The following is a 16,450-nucleotide window of genomic DNA, read 5'->3' on the forward strand; positions in this document are numbered from 1 at the left end:
AGGATGGCAGGCTGTGGAGCAGGTGACTCAGTAGGGGGCACTCTCTCCCCTGAAAAGAAAGTTGACTCCAGCATGACTCACATCAGTGCTTGAAGTATTGCTGTGGGTAGACTGCAGCTAAAAATCAATTCACATATATTTGTTTTTATGCATGCCAAAAATGAAGTTACACATAAATCTTGGCCATATCTTTCACTCCAAGAAGGGATTTGAGAACAATTTGTTCTTCTAATATTTTCAATTTGGGTATCACATACTTTATTCTACTCTTCAATATCCTTCCCCCCCCCTTCAGTTGACATTACAGGCCAAAAGTGGTAGATATCTTAGTGCCTATCTATCGCCATGGTAATATGATGTCCATCATCTTTAAGCTAGCAGAAAAGTATTTCTGCATAAAATGTGCTGCCTCTTGTGCTATGTAGTTCCTAAGATACAGCAATAGTCCGGTGAAGGAGGCTGTCCTTATGAGTAGGTTGCAGGCCAGGTTAAGGAAAGTTTGGTTTCCTTGACTTTGTTTCCCCTCCTGCTTGTTGGAGGGAAAACAACCATCAAGCACTCTATGTATGTAACATGGACAGACGTATGTGGTTGTGCAAGTATATATTGAGCCAATACGAAGTTGCCAAACTAACCAGATGGGTGGAGCAATAGGAAGCAGCTTCAGTGCTCCCATTCAATACAATTCCACCATGTCTATAAACAGTCGGTTGGTTGATTTCTGAGCATGGATGAATCACTTTTCTATTGCAGAGTGAAGCACAAGATTAATACAACAGGCAAAACTCCATCTTTTCCTTGTGCTGCGAGGAGCAAATAACCAAGAAGTTCAGATCTGAATGTGTGGCTGTAGCCCTTGGTGCAGCCAAAGTCAGAATAGAATATGTAAAATGGTACTGCCCAACTTTCCCCAAAATCATGAAAACAGTAAACATGCCAGCTGGTAAATCCCCTTGTTGGCAGGTACAGCCAAAAACTTGAAATATACCTACAGTGGTGACAGAACTTGCAACACACAGATGGCAAAACCAGACTTTTTAAAAAAATGAACCTTCTCTGCAGCACAGTAGTCTTGTTCTTTAAACACAGGTGTGAAGGCTCTCTCAAAAGAGTTTAAATCTGTTTTTTGAATTAAAAAAAACATGTAAGATGTAAGAATTACAATTGAAAGTAAATTTAATTTCATTTTAATCAGGGTTATGTAATCAGATACCACAGGATGAAGAGTGAAAGTTTCTCCCGCAGCCCATGCCAGGTGATTGTGAAAGGGCAGTTCCAGCAACCAGAGCAGGCCAATTGATCCTAAAGTGGCAATAGCTGGGCTGATCCCAACCTTGACTGTATCAGTAGCCATACTGTTAAGTGAAGCCAAATTATATCAGTGGTCAAGGATTATGTTGGGATAAGAGGAAAACTGGGGAAACCTTTATTTGCCTCATATGTGAGCTAGGATGACATGAGAACAATGGTAGAAAAAAAGCAGTTACCAGGGCAGATTTGGGCAGTGGCTATGAGATTTGTTACAGAAGGAAAAATATGGCAAAGGAAACCACAGTTGCTAAATCCTAAACTAAAGTGAAGCTGCAAATAGTGGCATACTTACTAAACATACACTGAACACACAGTAAGTGTTACTCATACTTAGGCTTATATTCCTGGAGTGGTGCTCCACTGAAAGAGAAGCACAACTTTTTAAAGCTATGAAGTATGCTTTACATGCAATTCATTTATTACATGCATGTTAGCTATTACAGATACAGGTAGACTTAAAACAGTTCATTTAATGACTATTTGAAGTTAGAATGGCACTGAAAAAAAAAGTTACGACAATTTTTCACACAATCTTTGCAACATCACCGTGATCAAAATTTGGATCAGAGGTGGTATTCAGCAGGTTCTGACCACTTCTGGAGAACCGGTAGCGGAAATTTTGAGTACTTCGGAGAACAGGTAAATGCTACCTCTGTGCGGCCCCACCCCCATCTATTCTCTGCCTGAGTCCCAGCTGATCCGGAGGAAATGGGGATTTTGCAGTAACCTTCCCCTGCCAGGCCCACCAAGTCACGCCCACAAGCCACGCCCACCAAGCCATGCCCACAGAACTGGTAATAAAAAAAATTGAATCCCACCACTGATTTGGATGCTTGGCAACTGGTTTATATTTATGACGGCTGCAGTATACTGAGGTTACATAATTATCTTGTTTCACCTTCTGACAAGCAAAGCCAAGGGGGAAGCTAGATTCACTTAACAGCCATGTTACTAAATTAACAACTGCAGTAATTCACTTAACATTTGGTAAAATGGGGCAAAACTCATTTAACAACTGTCTCACCTAGCAACAAAAATTTAGAGCTCAATTGTGATCATAAGTGAAGGACTACCTGTAGTTCTTGACTTATTACCACAGAGGGGACCAGAACATTTGTTGAGACTTCAAATGGCCACACCTAATTTTACAACCTTCATTAAGCAAGATATCACCTGTGATTTGCAACCCCCTGCCTGTTTCCCTGTTGACTTTGCTTTCCAGAAGGCACCTGGGGAATTTGCAAATGTCAATCATGTGGCTGAATAGGCTGCAACTGTCATAAATATCTGCCATTACCAAATGCTTGAATTGCAATCAAGTGACCACAGGGATGCTGCAATTGTCATAAGTATGAGGACTGGTTATAAGCCACTTTTTTCAGCACTGTCTTTATTTTGAATGGTAGCTAAACAAATGCCTGTAAATCAAGGACTACCTGTAGTTGGGAACTGTTTCGTTTTGGGTAGGCGCAAGCCTAGTTCTTTGTTTTTCATCCCCATCCAATTTATAAACACTGAGCCAACATTGATCTGGTAGTAATCTATCCCACTTCAAATCCATCTATTGACAAGACTGTAAGCAAGGGCAATTTGTTGACTAGATGTTCTCTGTAATTCTTTCAAGCACATTAAACACACAGGTATCCAAATACCTTCCCTTCCTTTGTAACCTCCAACTTGTCTTAAGTAGGACAACTATACATAGACTTCAGTCATCTAGATGACCACAGAATGGAGATAAAATTGTCTATATCTCTTTGAAGCCATTTATTGAGTGGTCAGATTTTTGTAACTCAGATATGATAGCCTTAGTATCATCAGATTGTGTAATGGCATTTGGAAAAAACACAAGACCTGTCTTTTTTTTTTTAAAAAAAAGCTAACATTTCAATAAATTTAAATCAGAAAAGAATGCCACATTCTTCTAGTTGTTTGTTGCTGGTTCTATCTCAAATGAGGGCATTGTAGATTTTCCATGGTCTGTGCCAATGCAGGTAAGGGTGGGGTATCACGTGGCTATATTTTCTATTAATTTTATTTGGTGGGAAGAAGCCATTTGACCTAGGGCAACATCATTTAGTGAACTCCATGGAGTATTTTGGGGTGCTGCCAACTGTGGCTACTTGCTGTGAACACTCATTTCACTACATTCATTTGTAGTAGTTCTGATTTGGGAAATATGAGGGATGAGCTTAATTCTAATTAGAATTCTGTCTGTTTCTTTTAGCCACAGCCAAGGCTCATGGTACAAATCAGAGGTAGCACCTCTGCTACTTCTAATGATCCCTCTACTACTTTTCAATCAATTACTGCAGCTGATCTATTTCTGAACCATGCCTAGTGATCTTCTGAAAGAGTTGTAATCCCTTGTGCAAAAATAGCCGAACTAAGAAGTCACATGCACAGAAAATAGTTGTAGGATGAAAAGAGAGACTGCAAATCTGTACATTGGGATATTTTTTTGGATATATATTTAACATTCTTCCAGAAGACATTAGCACACTAAGCAAATGGATCTAATCTTCCTTCAGAAATGTTTGAAAAGACCCTGATTGATTGGCTGCAGACACATACTATTTCCAGACTTAGATAATGGTTTAAATCCTCTCTCCAGAGCACCAGTTTAACCCAGCTGACTCCACAATGCGTTAAAAGGGTTTTGAGTTGATTTTCCTGCTGGCAGGTGATACTCAATGGGAGGTAAATGAACAACAACAATAAAAACATGAAGGGAAACTCCCCATTGAAGATGTAAGGACAGGATTATCCTCCAGACTTGTCTGGGTAGAGTAGAATTTGGCTGTTGATGCTATGTCATTTATATGAGCATGCTTTTCAGCTAACTCAAGGATAGAAGAAATGCATGGCAAGGCAGCTCCCTCAGATTGATGGGAGTTTTTTGTCTAGAACAGTGTAACCACCTTTGGAAAAATCTTCAGGTTTATGTGTATGCCTGTCACTCTCATGTTTTCCACAGAAATGGAGATAATAGAAAAGCTTTGAGTTGAAGAGCCTTGAATTCTTGTCAGAAGGGGCAAAAACCGGGTGGCAGAGAATGAGAGAAGAGGAAAAGGGGAAGAGAAAAGGGATAGAATGGAATAATATAAGAAAGAATGATAAGAGATGAGATGATATATATTTCTGTGATATATATTTCTGAGAAAGTATGTGAGTGCAGGGAGGGTATTATTTAAATTCAAGTCCAAAATACTTTTTGATGTTGTAAGCTGTCCGGAGTAAACAGTGTGTGTTGGCCATACAAATTTATAAAATTTGTATAATTTGTTTAAATACTTGAGATTTGAAAAAGAGTAACAGTATGAAGTTCTACCTGTATATATTACCAGCAAGTTGTCTTCAATATTTTTTAGGGAATGCAGTCTACCATAATGTTTAATATTCATGTATTACATGTAATTATTCATGTAATACTGGATTATGAAAAGCAATACAGCCATACAATTCTTTAAAAAGATGCTTTTTTTGAAAACATTCAAGCAGAGCACCCCTTTGCTGTGATAGTTGGTGCCTTCTTCTAATGAGTGAACAACAATTTCACTTGCCAGCCGGTATTTGTATGCATTTGGTGTGCAGAAACTACTGCTCCTGAGAAAACTTGGCTGATTGAAGCAGAATTATGTGTGTCTGTGATGCTCTTCAACTGGTGGAAGTCCTGTAGTGTGCTTCCTCAAGGTGAAATACTTCTCCATAGCCCTGGATTGAATGTATTCTCATTGCTTTCAATAATTAAAATAGAGCTACAAACTCTCATCTGCAAAAATCACAGTATCCACTAAATAAATTAAGTTCATGTACTAAGGTGGTTATTAACCATCACATGCACTTTTTTACAGGTTGATATTTGCACTGCGCTTCCTAATCCCCCATTCTAGAGTAGGTACTATATTTTGTGTCCTGTATTTTGATTGGTTGGTATTCTTACTGTGTCACAGCAGGTATTCCACCTTACTGACCTCAGCTGATCCTGGAAAAGCTAAGCTGTGTCAGATCTGATTAGTCCTTGGAAGACCAGCAAATCTGAAAGCTATCAATTACAGTGGGAAATTGAGAAAACATTCCTGAAAATGTCAGTGTCAAAACCACTTACATACTAAAGGTGAATGGCAAGAAAAAAATAGCTATCAGAATTCTTCCTGGAGGAGGATGTTACAATTTGGCACAACAAATAATTAACAATTGTGCATCTGTTGTCTAAAAGAGATTTGTAACTAAAATGTATTTAATTTTAGGTTTTAAGTAGAGGAGAAGAGACTGTGGACTCTCAGAAAACTTAGGATGCATGGACTCAGTGATGTAAATGATACACAATTGTCTCCATACTAGGTTGCAACCTACTCTGCTAGATTATGATCTGGCTTAATGTAAATTGCAACAGGGAAAATACTACCATACAAGCCTATGAGAGGAACTTAAAGCGCATTTCTCGCATGGAAATAATGATTATGTAGGTATTATATACATATAAATATAATATAAATATACTGTATGTATGAAAAATTGCAATGATACAAATAGATACAACTATTTTCATTTTAACCAGCTAAATATACTCTACCTAAATGTACACCATACTGAATTTTAAAGTTTCAAAAAGAACAGGTTCTGCCAGATCAACTACAGGTAATAGCATTTTAACTGAGCTATGGGGAAAGGGTTTTAGTTTACCACCTGCACTACTTCCACTGTTCAAGGTTTAGCAGTTATAAAAATTATGGCTTGAAATAGATTGTAAGCCATGTAGGAACATACACATATATAATATGTGTACATCACAATATTTGATTTATATGACTCAGAATTCATTTTGAACGTTTGTGCAGCACTTTCAAATACAATTACACTGTTTGGCCTGCCCAGTATAATAGGATGTCCATGAAAGAGTGGTTCTTCCCAATCTGCCATCACCCAGAGGCTGAGAGGTAGCTGATCCTTGAGGTACAGGAAGTAATGGATACAGCGAGAGACATCATTGCTTTCCAACCTGTTGCCTGCTGAGATCCACTGGACAACTGAAATATCGACTCTGAGAGACAGACCGTCCAAAACATTATGACCCAAGGACTGGAGGGGAGGGAATATGTTTTGACTTAGCCTGAAATGCCTGATCAGAGCTTGGTTGCTAACAACAAACTGTATCAGATTTTGCATACCTTGCAAGTATTGTGGCTTGCTGCCAGTTTGAGGGGAAACTACCAGTTTAATGCTGGAACAGCTAATGAGAATTTATATACAGGTTGGGGAGTGAGATGAAGATAGTATCTCATGGGCACATGGCAGAAAAAAATGAGACTTGGCAGAGCATGTTTGTCTTGTTTTTAGGTGCAAGTAAGGTACAAATGTGTAAGACAGGCAGTATTAGGCTTAATTCTCAATTTGTAAAATGGGATTTAACTCTTATTCCCAGGGCTATTGTAAAAATAGCATTATTTTGCCATAGCAACGAGGCTGACAAACACTGTCCTTATTTAATGTGGACCAAGGAAAGGCCCTGGCATTTTTATCCTGCCCACCAAGCTTGCTTGCTGGTGGGAAAGATCAACCACCAACCACTGTCCCTCATATAAGTTGGTTCTCAATAGGACAACTATAGGGATCCTAGGAACAGCTTGCCTAGTCTCCTGTTAAATTGTCTGCTGGTGAAAGGTGCTAAAGTAGAACATGTAGTAAAGCAGAAGGAGGAAGCTCTCCAGATGCTCCTCACAAACTACTCTGTGACAATCAGACCATTTCTGAATATGAGTGGTGTTCTTCTGAAAGAGGTAAACCCATATTCACAAATAGTTGAGCTGATAGATGCAGGCATGGGGGCACAAGGCACAGAGGAAGTAATTGATAATGAAGAAGCTCCATTCTTGATTAATATTGCAAGAGAATGCCATTGCTTTTGGCACTCCCCTTCTGACCCGATCACGGCAGAATCCTGAAGTAAGAAGATAGTCAATAGAGAACATGCTATTATTATTAGCTCATCTATAACAACAACATCATGGCACTTAATGTTGCCAGAGCCAGAATGGAATAGAAGGCAAAAATGACAAAGATGACATAGGTATCCGCAGTGTACTGCATAAATAGCCATAGGAACTACAGCCACGTGATACTGATCCCAAGATCATTGAGTGATATAATTAGCACTCATTTGTGAGTCCCAGAAAATTTATTTATTTATTTATTTATTCACTGAGCGCTTATAGACCGCCCCCTCTCCCGCAAGGGACTCGGGGCGGTGTACAGTCCATATCGGAAATACATCATATAAATAACTATAAAATTAAACAATTAAAATTATTAAATAAATAGATAAATACGAAGGAGGATAAAAAGGTAAGAACTGTACAGCTGAGTAAATAATTTAAAACCCCAACAAATATCCCATAGAATTAAATTTAAAAAACAATTCCCCTAAAAAACCAGTTAAGAAATATGTTTGCCAGGAGGTAGCAGTTATGATTATGCCAGGCCAGCCAATTGGAACAGGTGAGTCTTCAATTTTTGTCGGAAGGAGCGGAAGTCGGTGGTGGTTCTAATGTCGGGGGGGAGGTCATTCCAGAGGGTTGGGCCCATCACAGAGAAGGCCCTACTCCTTGGCGCCGCCCGTTGGCATTGCCTAGTGGACGGCACCAGGAGAAGTCCCTCCCTGTGAGAGCGAATTGGCCGCAGGGATGTGTGTGGAGAGATGCGATCCCGCAGGTAGCTAGGTCCTGTACCATGGAGCGCTTTGAAGATGGTGATCAAAACCTTGAAACGCACCCGAAAAACCACAGGCAGCCAGTGCAGCTCGCGCAGGAGTGGTGTTACGTGGGAGTACCTAGTACTCCCCATGACAGCCCGCGCGGCTGCGTTCTGGACTAGCTGCAGTCTTCGGGCGCGTCCCAAGGGAACAGTAAGAACAATAAGAACAGTAGTAAAATTATTAAAAGCCAGGGGTGAAATTCAGCAGGTTCTGACAGGTTTTGGAGAATGGGTAGTGGAAAGTTTGAGTAGTTTGGAGAACCGGGAAATACCACCTCTGGCTGGCCCCAGAGTGAGGTGGGAATGGAGATTTTGCAGTATCCTTCCCCTACAGAACCGGTAGTAAAATTTTTTGAATTTCATCACTGTTAAAAGGTATAGCCATGCTAAATTCCTTGTCAATAGAAAAATGGAAAACCTATAATGCAGTCACTAATGATAGAAATAGCAAGCAACAAATGCCAGAAACTGACTCTCTTTCCAGCTTACATTGGAAACATTTAAACACTATGGTTATTCTTCTAAGTTCTAATGAAGGCCCAGGTCCCCCCCCCCCAAAAAAAAAGAACAAGGATTTTTTTCAATCTGGTTGACAGCCTTAAGATTTGCTTGTTTTCCATTAATATCATGTTTAATGTCCCTTCTTCACTAATTATAACCTAAAATATAATACATTTCCCCTTAATTAATTGCATTCTTTATGCCATTCTTATGCTGGCTTTTATAGGTGGTCATGTTTTTGGAAAATGTTATGTTTATTAATTATTTGTTGTGCCAAATCCTCCTGAAAATATTTCTCAAAGCTACCTCTTTTTATCATTCACCTTGTCAAAAATATCATTATTTCCCCTGCTAGCTTTTTTTATGGCTGTCAAGTGAAATGTGATTAAGTATATTGATATTTACTGTGTAGAACTCGTTGCTTGTATTGTTATATATACAATATTATACAAGGTGTAGTTTCATAAATGGTCATGTTGTTGTTACTAATGTAGATGTTTACTAATTTATTTTTTATCATTGGGGGTGAGCTTTATTGTTTTAATTGTAATTATTTACAGTTTTCAGTCACCTAGAGTTGTGCCTGTACTTGAGGTGCCACGTAATTGACTGAAATGGTTGAAGGATGGGGGCAAATTTCTTAATTCAGACTTTATGAATTAAAGAATCAGAACAGTGGACGAACTAGTGCCAGTTCTTTGTAAATGTAATTATGTTTCTCTTACTCTAGTCTACACTAATGAATATGGTGAATTATTAAATCAAAACTTTCTTACATTGACCATAAATCCAATATAATAACTAAAATCCTGTTGATACATAAGCAGGGTTACTGCTACAGATGACCATTCTTTCCGTGATGCTGACTTCCTCATGATGTATCCATGTCTCTGATTAGCAGAATTTTGCCCCAGAATAAAGGATTCCATTTCTGCTCCAATGAATCTCTTTGCACAGGGAAAAAGCAGTGAGATTTGGGAAATGCACAGTATTCTGATATATACTGCCCCAAGAAGAGGTAAATATGGAGGTAGTTGGGCCTTTCTTTCATGAAAGCATCCATTTGTTTTCAGCTAGTAGACTTTTTGCATGGAACAAGAGGAAGTGATTGTAATCCCAAAAACTCAGGGGGAAAAAGAAAGTTTAATTTTCTCTTAATGTAACGAAGTCAGCTAATGCTGAAAGCAAGTTAATTAAATGTGCCTGTAGAAGTGCTTGCCAGTGTAAAACTGTCTACACTCTTTTTAAGAACTATTACCATCAAATCTTAATAGTTACCGGGATCAAAGATACAAAAATGCATTCTAAATTAATGGCTGAATTAGTTCAAGGTATCCAGTCCCTTCACACTTGTGCCAGCCATAGCTATTTCAACAAAGGCTGTGTTATTCGATACTTCCTCTCTTTGCCTGCATTTTTTAAAAATCACGAATTTGCTCATGAATCCAGTTCCTACGGGATCCAATCCGTCTCTTCCTTTTTTTAATTTTTTCCTCCTAGATTCTGTTGCTCCTGAGTCCTGCCTTGCCAAAAAAAGCTCCAGGCATCTCCCATTCCTTTGTACTGGGGATTGGGAGGGGAGAAGAAATTGGAGGAAAGCTGGAAAGAGAAAGGGGAGAGCGAAGGGGTAGGGGCTGGCGAGGAAGACGGGGACCTCGGTCCAGACCGCAGCATTTTCTGAGTGGCTGAAACTCGCCGTAGACGAATTAATATTCTTCCCCCATGTTTAGCCTTCCTTCCTTGCCAGCTCCTTTCTTGTTCTCAAGACATTTTAAGGGCCTACGTAGATTCTCTTTAAATACCCGCCTCCCCGATTTCGGCGAATGCACCGGAGAAGAGGGGGCGATAACAAAAACCACCATTATTATTCGAAAGAGAAGGTCTAGGGGGCGAGAGCCCGCGAAGCTCCGATTTTTACACAGCCTCGAGAGATTTGGTGATAAACACATTAACAGGAAGGGAGGCGATTCCCAAGTAAATACGTGCGAATTGCAACGGGGCCTGCAAAACACACCCGCTACAGCACCAGGCGAATTCCATGGAGGCGATGGCCTGGGGCGGCGGGGAGGGTTCATTTTTCCCTTCGCCTCTCCTGCCTTCCATTCGCCTCCATTGTTCTGCCGTGCCTTTAGGCCGCCTTGTTCACCAAGTCTCCCCCTTCCCTTCGCCTTCTGAAAGGCGTTGTACAATGTGTCCGGGTTTCTGTGGCCTCCCCACCATTTTCCTTTAAGGAGCCAAGATATTCTGGCCAGCGCCGTCGCCCGGTGCAATCGATGCGCTCTTGCGCGGGGGGGCGTTGTTGGCAGGGGAGAGGCGGGGGAGAGGGGGAGGAGAGGGGAGGGGGCCGCTTGTGCGTCCTGAGCTCTTCGGAAATGGGAGGCGGCCAAGGCGGCAGGCGGCGGGAGGGCGCTGCGATGGGCGAGCGCACAGGCACGGGCGGCGGCGCCTGAACCCGGGGGCGTTGGGGGGACGCCGCTGACAGACACCGCTTGGAGCGCGGTTCTCTCTTCCCGCTCCCCGATCTTTGAAGTCCCGGGGAGAAGAAGGAAGAGGAGAAGGAGGAGGAAAGGAAGGAGGAGTTGCTGGTTGCCACAGCTGGTTCGCTGAGTCTCTCCTCCACTTCTTCATTCCTCCCTTCATTCGACCTCCCTTCTGGAGCCCGGTAAGTGCAACTCCTAGTGCCTTCTCCCTCGCCTGCTCCGTATCCATTTTCTGCTCGATGGGGGGGCGGGGGCGGAGGGACGGAGATCTGTTCTCCATCTCTGTGTATGAGGATTAGCTGAAGGGGAGCCAGAAGAAGGCAAGGGGGCTGTCAGAAAGCTGGATGAAGTGGGTTTAATTAAAACGACGCACCGGTGAGAAGGTTTGACCCCCCCCCCTTCAGATCGTCCTATAAAGGCATTCGCACGGCGACACTCGCGCAAATCTCTCCCTGTATCTGGGAGAAATACGACCTCCTTGCCCACATAGAGCGCTCTGCGGAAGGCGCGGGAGATCTTGGAAAATCCGAGAAGAATATGTCCCGAACAGCTTCCTAAAACAGAGGTGGCCAACTCTAGGGAGCCCTGCAGAACAAGTCCATCCCTACCTATCTTGGGCCTCACAAAACAAGTTACCTTCCATCTGTTTACTAGAACAGTCAAGAGAAACTCCTGACTCTGTAGAACCTGCTCCGTGCTATAAACGTGTCAGATTGTCTGAAGCCCTTAGTGCTCTTGGAGGCCATGTAGTTCCAGGACCAGGAATCCGACCCTTTAGAATGCCTTTTCTAAAGATTTTGGTCTAACGCTCATAGATGGCAGGAGAAAAGGGTGGGCTGATAGCTCACAAATCTCACAGGCTTCATGGAACTTGTAAAATCCTTCCTTAATCGGGAATATAGGATGAAATAAAAGAGACCCAATGCATATGTGTTGTTCTCTAAGGAGGTTTCCTTTGATTGAGGGTTGGGTGGCCTCTCAGTCTCTCTTCCAGAAAGGTTTCTGGTTTCATAGAAGAGAGACTGACTAGATCAAAGTGCACCCACTTCTCTCTAAAGCTATTTTTACTCTTTCTTTCCTTTTCATATGCCTTTTGAAAGCCTAGCTGATGTCTTCTCAACTCTGAATACTTAGCATGATTACTTAGCATATTATATACATGTTAGTTGCAGCCTAAAGGAGCATGCCAGTTTAATTTTAAATTGCCTATTACATGTAGAAGGTAAAGATCATTTCATAAATGAATGAATGGCTGAGGTTAAATTTGAACTCCAAGTCCCTTGGCTCTGAATCTATACTTTTCTTTAATAAACTACACAACCAAAAAGTTCCGTCTCGAGTAGACTGATATGATGATTCCCATTGTCTACTGACTTTTGGAAAGGTCACCTCCACAAAACCACAAGGAAGAATCCACATTGCTTCAGAAGTCAGGGTCTCCACCCCGGTTCCTTGAATCCCTTCATTTCCCAGATAAAATAAGAATACTTTAAACAAACCTGAGTGGAGGTGGAGGTGGGGGAGATCTAGAGAGTACATCTTCTACTAGATTATAATGTCAGTTGGTATGTTCATCTTTAAAATAGTATATTTCATCCTCTTTGCTATTTGTATGTATGTCTAGATAGAATGCATTGTGCATGGTGGTCAAATCTGCTTTATGATCTGTTTCTCTTTATGTATTTTCTTGTTGCTTTTCTGCCTTTCTGATAAAAACTTACATGTTACATGTAGAGAATGATAGAGAGAAAAAACAGGGATTGGGTAAAAATTAAAGGAAAACAAGGGAAGAAATAGAATTAACAAAATATGTTTTGGTGTTTTAAACAGAATATCCAAATGATGCTCATTAGTGAATATTAGTGAATAAAAATATAATAACTATGGATTGTTTGGTGCTCTTTGATAATAGTTTGAACTTAATAACCCAAGTTGAATCTCTTTACCCTTCCTTAATGGTGGTCTGGGTCCTTGGAATTTCAGTGGTTCCTCATAGAATCAAGAGACATAAACATATGGATTTATTACTGTGTTGATGTTATGTTGCAGAGGAGCAAACAAACTGGAATAAAGGAGTAAGAGAAACTAGACTTTTCACAGTTGGGAACAACTACCAAAGGGGTGAAACTAAGCTAAACTTTAGACATGTTGTGAAGTAAAGGTAAAGATAACTGAATTTTGGATCCAAAATAAGAATTTACTGTGCTCTTTCAGTGAGATATGTGCAAGAGATTTCCCAAGAGATAGTGCAAGAGATGGTGTTATTGAGAGGGAGACTAAGGATTTTCTCCTCTGTATATGCAAATGACTTAGATGGATCCTGGTTGATCCCAATTTTTTATTTAAGGAATTTTCCTCCAAACAGCACAGGGTTGGATTGGTTTCCTTTTCATTGGTTGGCTCTTATGATCCCTTCTGATACCACTAGAGGTGCTCTTGGGTAGTGAGATCATAGAGCTACTAATGGGAAGAAAAATCTCAAAACATTGTGCAGCAATAGCAATTGAATGGATTGCAGTCTGTTTTATCTGAAATGGTCTAACAATTTGTGATATGCCAAACATAGTTTATCTACTGCTGTATATGATGCTATACATTTTATGCTACACATTTTATATTGAATTTTCTGATTTAGAGTAAGAAAACTAGGGTTATCAAGTACTTGCTTACGGTTTCCTTTCTGAGATTTGTTTAAGAACAGAAATGTTGACTGGGCTAGAATATTTCTCTGCAGAACAAAGGCTTTGATAAGATGACCAATTAGATTTTTTCTTCATGACAGGTTCTTCATGAATAAAGATCCCTCCCCCCATATGTCTGATTTCTGAGTAGTTTCTATTGTTCATTTGTGCTCCAGAAGCCCTTTAAGAAGTAAGAATGAAGAAAAGTGTGCTTGATTTCTAGCAATTTTGGAAGTATGCATGTGTATTTCACCCGGCCATAGCATATTTCTTGAACATTTTTTGTATAAATGAACTGAAATGTTTATAGAAGTTAGTGTTGAATAATCATAAAATAGTTGAGCGGGTACCTCAGAGATTCAGGATAAAGCCTATCCATAACCATGAAAACTAACTTGATGCTTTTGAGTGAGTTGTATGTTGTCAGCCTACCCTACTCCTACAGGATTGTTGATTTGGGGAGAAAAGTGAAAAAAAGTTTATTTTCCTTAATCTCTAGAAAAAAGGCAAGTTTGCTGAATTTCCTATAAATATTTTATTTTATCTGTGTGACTGTTGGCCACTCTCCCTCTTCACCCAAGAAAAACACAAGTTCTCAAAAAATAGTGAAGGATGAAAAATAGCAAATAGTTGACAGCAGACCCTGAAAAAAAGTTTTTTTGCAGCTAGGTCCTACTTTGTTGGATAATTTATCTCTCTCCTGGTGACATTTGCTGAAATGTTGCTTTTAATTGTCCCCAAATAGGTTGAAGGATTTAGAGGTGCCATTTATGCTCAGCCCTTCCTGATGCCACACAGAGTTTGCAGCAGGTATTTTTTCTTTGCGACCACTAAATGCTCAGCTCCATCCAGTCGCCCAAACTCTACCCTGAATTTAAGGACTACAGGTTCATAAGTAGGGAGAGTATTTTTAATTTATGCTCAGCCATGATATTTGTATTAGTAAGGCGGATCTCAGCACACTTGGCTACTGTAGGAAGAGCACTGCCACATTTTTGTCAAACTGTTTTATGTATATTACAGCTCAGTCAGTCTATCTTTATAGTGGTTTAAACAGTGGGACATAATCTGGAATAAGGAACCTACTTATCTGAGGCCCTAGAATAAACTTCTGCAGGTAAATCAGTGTCATATATATGGTAAGTGAAGACTTTGTAGTACGAATATCAGAATAGGAATATTATTGTCCTTATTCAGGGTAGGCAGTAAATGCTCTGGTTTAATACAGGCATACCTCAGAGATATTGTGTGTTTGATTCCAACCCACCTCAATAAAGTGAATATTGCAGTAAAGTGAGTCGCATATTTTTTTTTGTTTCCCTGTGCATATATTCGCTCACACAGAGAGGGACTCCTCCGGGTGCCGTCCACTAGGCTGTGCCAGCGGGCGACGCCTAGGGGAAGGGCCTTCTCTGTGATGGGCCCGACCCTCTGGAATGACCTTCCCCCCCGACATTAGAATGACTACGGATCTCCGCTCCTTCCGTCAGAAACTTAAAACCCACCTATTCCAGCTAGCCGGCTTGGCCTAATTCCACCTATCCCACCTCAGTCCTATTTCTAAATTTTTTAAGATTGGTTTTAAGATCTGTTTTTTTAATTTTTATAAATTGTACAGGGGTTGTTTAATCTGATTTTTACTTATGTGTATGATTGTTTGTATGTTTTAAATTTATTCCTGTACACCGCCCCGAGTCCCTCCGGGGAGAGGGGGCGGTCTAGAAATTTAATAAATTATTATTATTAAATTATTATTATAATAAAAGTTATGCTTTTACTATAATGCAGTCTTAAATGTGCAATAGCATTATATCAAAAAATGTTAGTGCCTTAATTTAAAAAATACTTTATTGTTAAAAAATGCTAATCATCATCTGAGACTTCCAACGAGTCATAATGTTTTTAACATTCAAGGTACCCCCTGTATTTAAAAACATGAACACAAAAAAAATTATTCCAGAGAAGGCAAAACTTAATGGAGGCCCCAGGAGACTTTCCAGTACCATATTGGCCACTAGGATATTATCCCCCCCCCCTCCAATTATTCCAATTATACTATAGCAGAGGTTCATTTCATCTTGGGAAAAGAATTCCACAACAGTTGACTTAGAAATACATCTTATTTATTTTCCTTTATATTTTAACACTAGTAGTGGTTTTTAATGTTCTCTATATTTTTAAAAATTTTAAAGAAATGCTTTTGCCTCAAAATTTGTAATTTTTTCTTCTAGGTATCTTTATTATGTATGGCATGATGCCTACTTGAAAGGAAAAGGGGTATTATTGTGGCATAATTATTTATTTCTTCTTAACATTTTATCTTAAAAGAGCCCTTGGAACTCTTAAGACATCCCATAAAACAATATGAAAATCATACCAGTAGTATTTAAATTAACAGTCTCAAATCCATTCTAAAAATAGTATTGCATACAATTTATAAATTAGGTACAAAACTGATGTAGTAACATTACTTTACTTATTACATATGGAGCTGAACGCCAAATATGTAATTTTATTCTCCAAATGATCATGTAATGTAGATTAAGGAGAACTGTTACTTCCTCAAGGTCACCCAATGAACTTCATGGCACAGACAATCATTGGAATTCCAGTTTATTTCAGATAGATTTTGAAATATATAATAAACAAATGTTAAGCAAAAAAAGGAGGTAGAGGAATTTGGAACAGTGCTAAATACAGGAGGAGGTTGGTATAATGTGGAAA

At 39.8% G+C, this 16,450-nt stretch overlaps 1 protein-coding gene across 6 annotated transcripts in view; it reads left to right on the plus strand.

Annotated features, from left to right (window-relative positions):
* The window catches only part of ATN1 (atrophin 1), a 67,476-nt gene that overhangs the window by 28,640 nt on the left and 22,386 nt on the right, over positions 1–16,450 (plus strand). For 2 of the 6 annotated variants that reach the window (XM_081945575.1, XM_081945578.1), the window contains exons 1-2: positions 10,933–11,227; positions 14,472–14,536. The exons of 2 other annotated variants lie outside the window; for them this stretch is intronic. In XM_081945575.1, coding sequence (XP_081801701.1) covers positions 14,514–14,536 — 23 coding nt within the window. In that variant the 5' untranslated portion in view covers positions 10,933–11,227; positions 14,472–14,513. Of the gene's footprint in view, positions 1–10,932; positions 11,228–14,471; positions 14,537–16,450 lie in introns of those variants that run through there. 2 more of the 6 variants (XM_081945576.1, XM_081945579.1) reach the window with 2 other exon arrangements.

The sequence above is a fragment of the Natrix helvetica genome (assembly GCF_964273705.1).
Source record: "Natrix helvetica genome assembly, chromosome: 2".
NCBI lineage: Eukaryota > Metazoa > Chordata > Lepidosauria > Squamata > Natricidae > Natrix > Natrix helvetica.